This window comes from Morone saxatilis, unplaced genomic scaffold, assembly GCF_004916995.1.
Source record: "Morone saxatilis isolate NCDOM2014 unplaced genomic scaffold, NCSU_SB_2.0 Contig17, whole genome shotgun sequence".
Lineage (NCBI taxonomy): Eukaryota > Metazoa > Chordata > Actinopteri > Moronidae > Morone > Morone saxatilis.
In genome coordinates this window covers 24,562,276-24,564,266 of record NW_023339729.1, presented here as the reverse complement: position 1 = coordinate 24,564,266, position 1,991 = coordinate 24,562,276, and the positions used below count along the sequence as shown (strand labels likewise).

Below are 1,991 nucleotides of genomic sequence, written 5' to 3'. Positions count from 1 at the left end.
CATCTACGCTAATCTCTTTAGCAGCCGGCATTGTTGTTTATGAGCAAACAGTCACTTCTTACACGTTTGAATGGTTGAATGGTTTCGAGTTTTGGGGAGGATAAACCAACCATACCAAGTGTATCTTCTTTTTCATTTCTCTTGAGATAACACAATACACATGACAATAAATATGACACAGCATTAAACAGCAACGTTCATTTAGTTAAAAACACATCAATGAGCCACACTTTACAATCAGAGCTCTTACAGTCACTGCTGGTCACTTCATAGGATGGTCAAGTACAACAATATTCTGAAAATATTTCCATTACTAACATCATACTTATCTTAGAATTAAAATTGTGTTTTTATTTTAATTGTGTATGAAGGGGGAGGTTAAATTGATATGATACAACTAGAAAAACAAGAGGTGGATGGAGGGCTGCAAATGGCCCCCGGGGTGCGAGACCCCTGATTACAATGAACACACAATTATTTTGACTCAGTCTTACATACACCGTCTTGCTGCCCCAAATACTCACTAGAGCACCAAATGCGGATTAATCCACAGCTGAAAATAGTCCCCAACAAATGTACTATTTCCTCCTGTTTGTGCAACGTTTCATAAAAACTTCAGTGAGCAGAGACATTTAAAAAAAGATTTACTGACGAACTAACACATTGTTGGTTTACTCTTTTCATTGGATTTGTTGACAACAACAAAAATATACAATAAAGTATATAAAGATGATGTTAAATGTGTGTGTGTGTGTGTGTGTGTGTGTGTGTTGCAGGGCTTCCTCCCACCCCGGTTCAGCTACTGTATCCTGTATCTCGCTTCAGCAATGTGAAGTCACTACAACATCTCTGTCGCTTCTGCATCCGACAAATAGTCCGCATCGACCACATCCAGGAGCTTCCACTGCCCAGGTACTCCGCTCCTATAGAGTCATGTGATCACTTAAACATCCATCTGCTGAAATAGAGACTTCTTTGGTGTTAAATCCACTGTGGTCTTGCTTGTTTGATTGTGAGATTAAACATTAGTCTCCTTGCACACAGATCTGGGCAAATTCAAGCACATAAATCGGTTAGAGAAGGATGGAGACACACAACAGTGGGCTTGTTGTTGTGCTTAAAATGACCCTCAGGAGAATTTGTTGGTACCCAACCAAGAAAATAAAAAGCACCACAGCCAGTTCTTGTGACATTTTTCAAAGCCTGTCAGGAAGCTGCCTGAGGATTTCGAAGCGTGTTGTCCAGACCTCCATGATTTTAATGATATCGTGGTGCAGCTATTCAAAATAAGCCCCATGCTAATACTCATAACATATGCTGAGTGATGCAGATTCAACTGTCAACTATATGCATGTACTAATACAACGAACACAGGCACATGCTTGGCTGACCAATGTTTTTTCTCTCTCAGACCACTAATATCCTACCTGAGTAAGTTTTATTACTACGACCCCGAGGAGGAGATGTACCTGTCAATCAAGAGCATCCGGAGGGTGGTGGGAGCAGAGCAGGAGGCTGAGTCGCAGACGTAGCAGCAGAGATCTTCTCAGCTCAAGTGAGTGCGGAAAATTTTTAGACAGTTTCTCCTGGAAGACATTCATAGTGTTGAACTTGGTTGTTCACACGGAAACTGAAAGAAATTGTTTTGTGAAGAATGAAAACACAGAGCTAGAGAGAGCCCCTCCCAAATCCAATGTGGAAAAGGGGTGAAGGTAGGGGGTTTGATGGAGTAAACTGGTGCCTTAAAGATTTTATATATATGAAATTCACTTGCCTCTTGATGTCGCACTAGAGCACCAGCATCTCAGACCCAAACAATGGGACAGAAATGAAATAAAAATCACCAAAAACCACCAAAGCTAGGCTGGTTGAAATAAATCCTTAATTCAATAAGTTAGTGAAAATATTTGGGAAAAGGGCTGCAAAGACGTTCTTTCTGCCACTGACAGACTCAGGTTGTTATTGTCAGTGTCTGACATCATTATGGAAAG

At 40.7% G+C, this 1,991-nt stretch overlaps 1 protein-coding gene across 1 annotated transcript in view; it reads left to right on the top strand.

The window, feature by feature from the left end:
- Window positions 1-1,532, top strand: part of socs7 (suppressor of cytokine signaling 7) — a 15,940-nt gene extending 14,408 nt beyond the window's left edge. The window contains 2 exon segments of the mRNA XM_035660114.1: window positions 777-912; window positions 1,412-1,532. Of these exon segments, the coding sequence (XP_035516007.1) occupies window positions 777-912; window positions 1,412-1,532 (257 nt within the window).
- The last annotated feature ends 459 nt before the right edge of the window (window positions 1,533-1,991 follow it).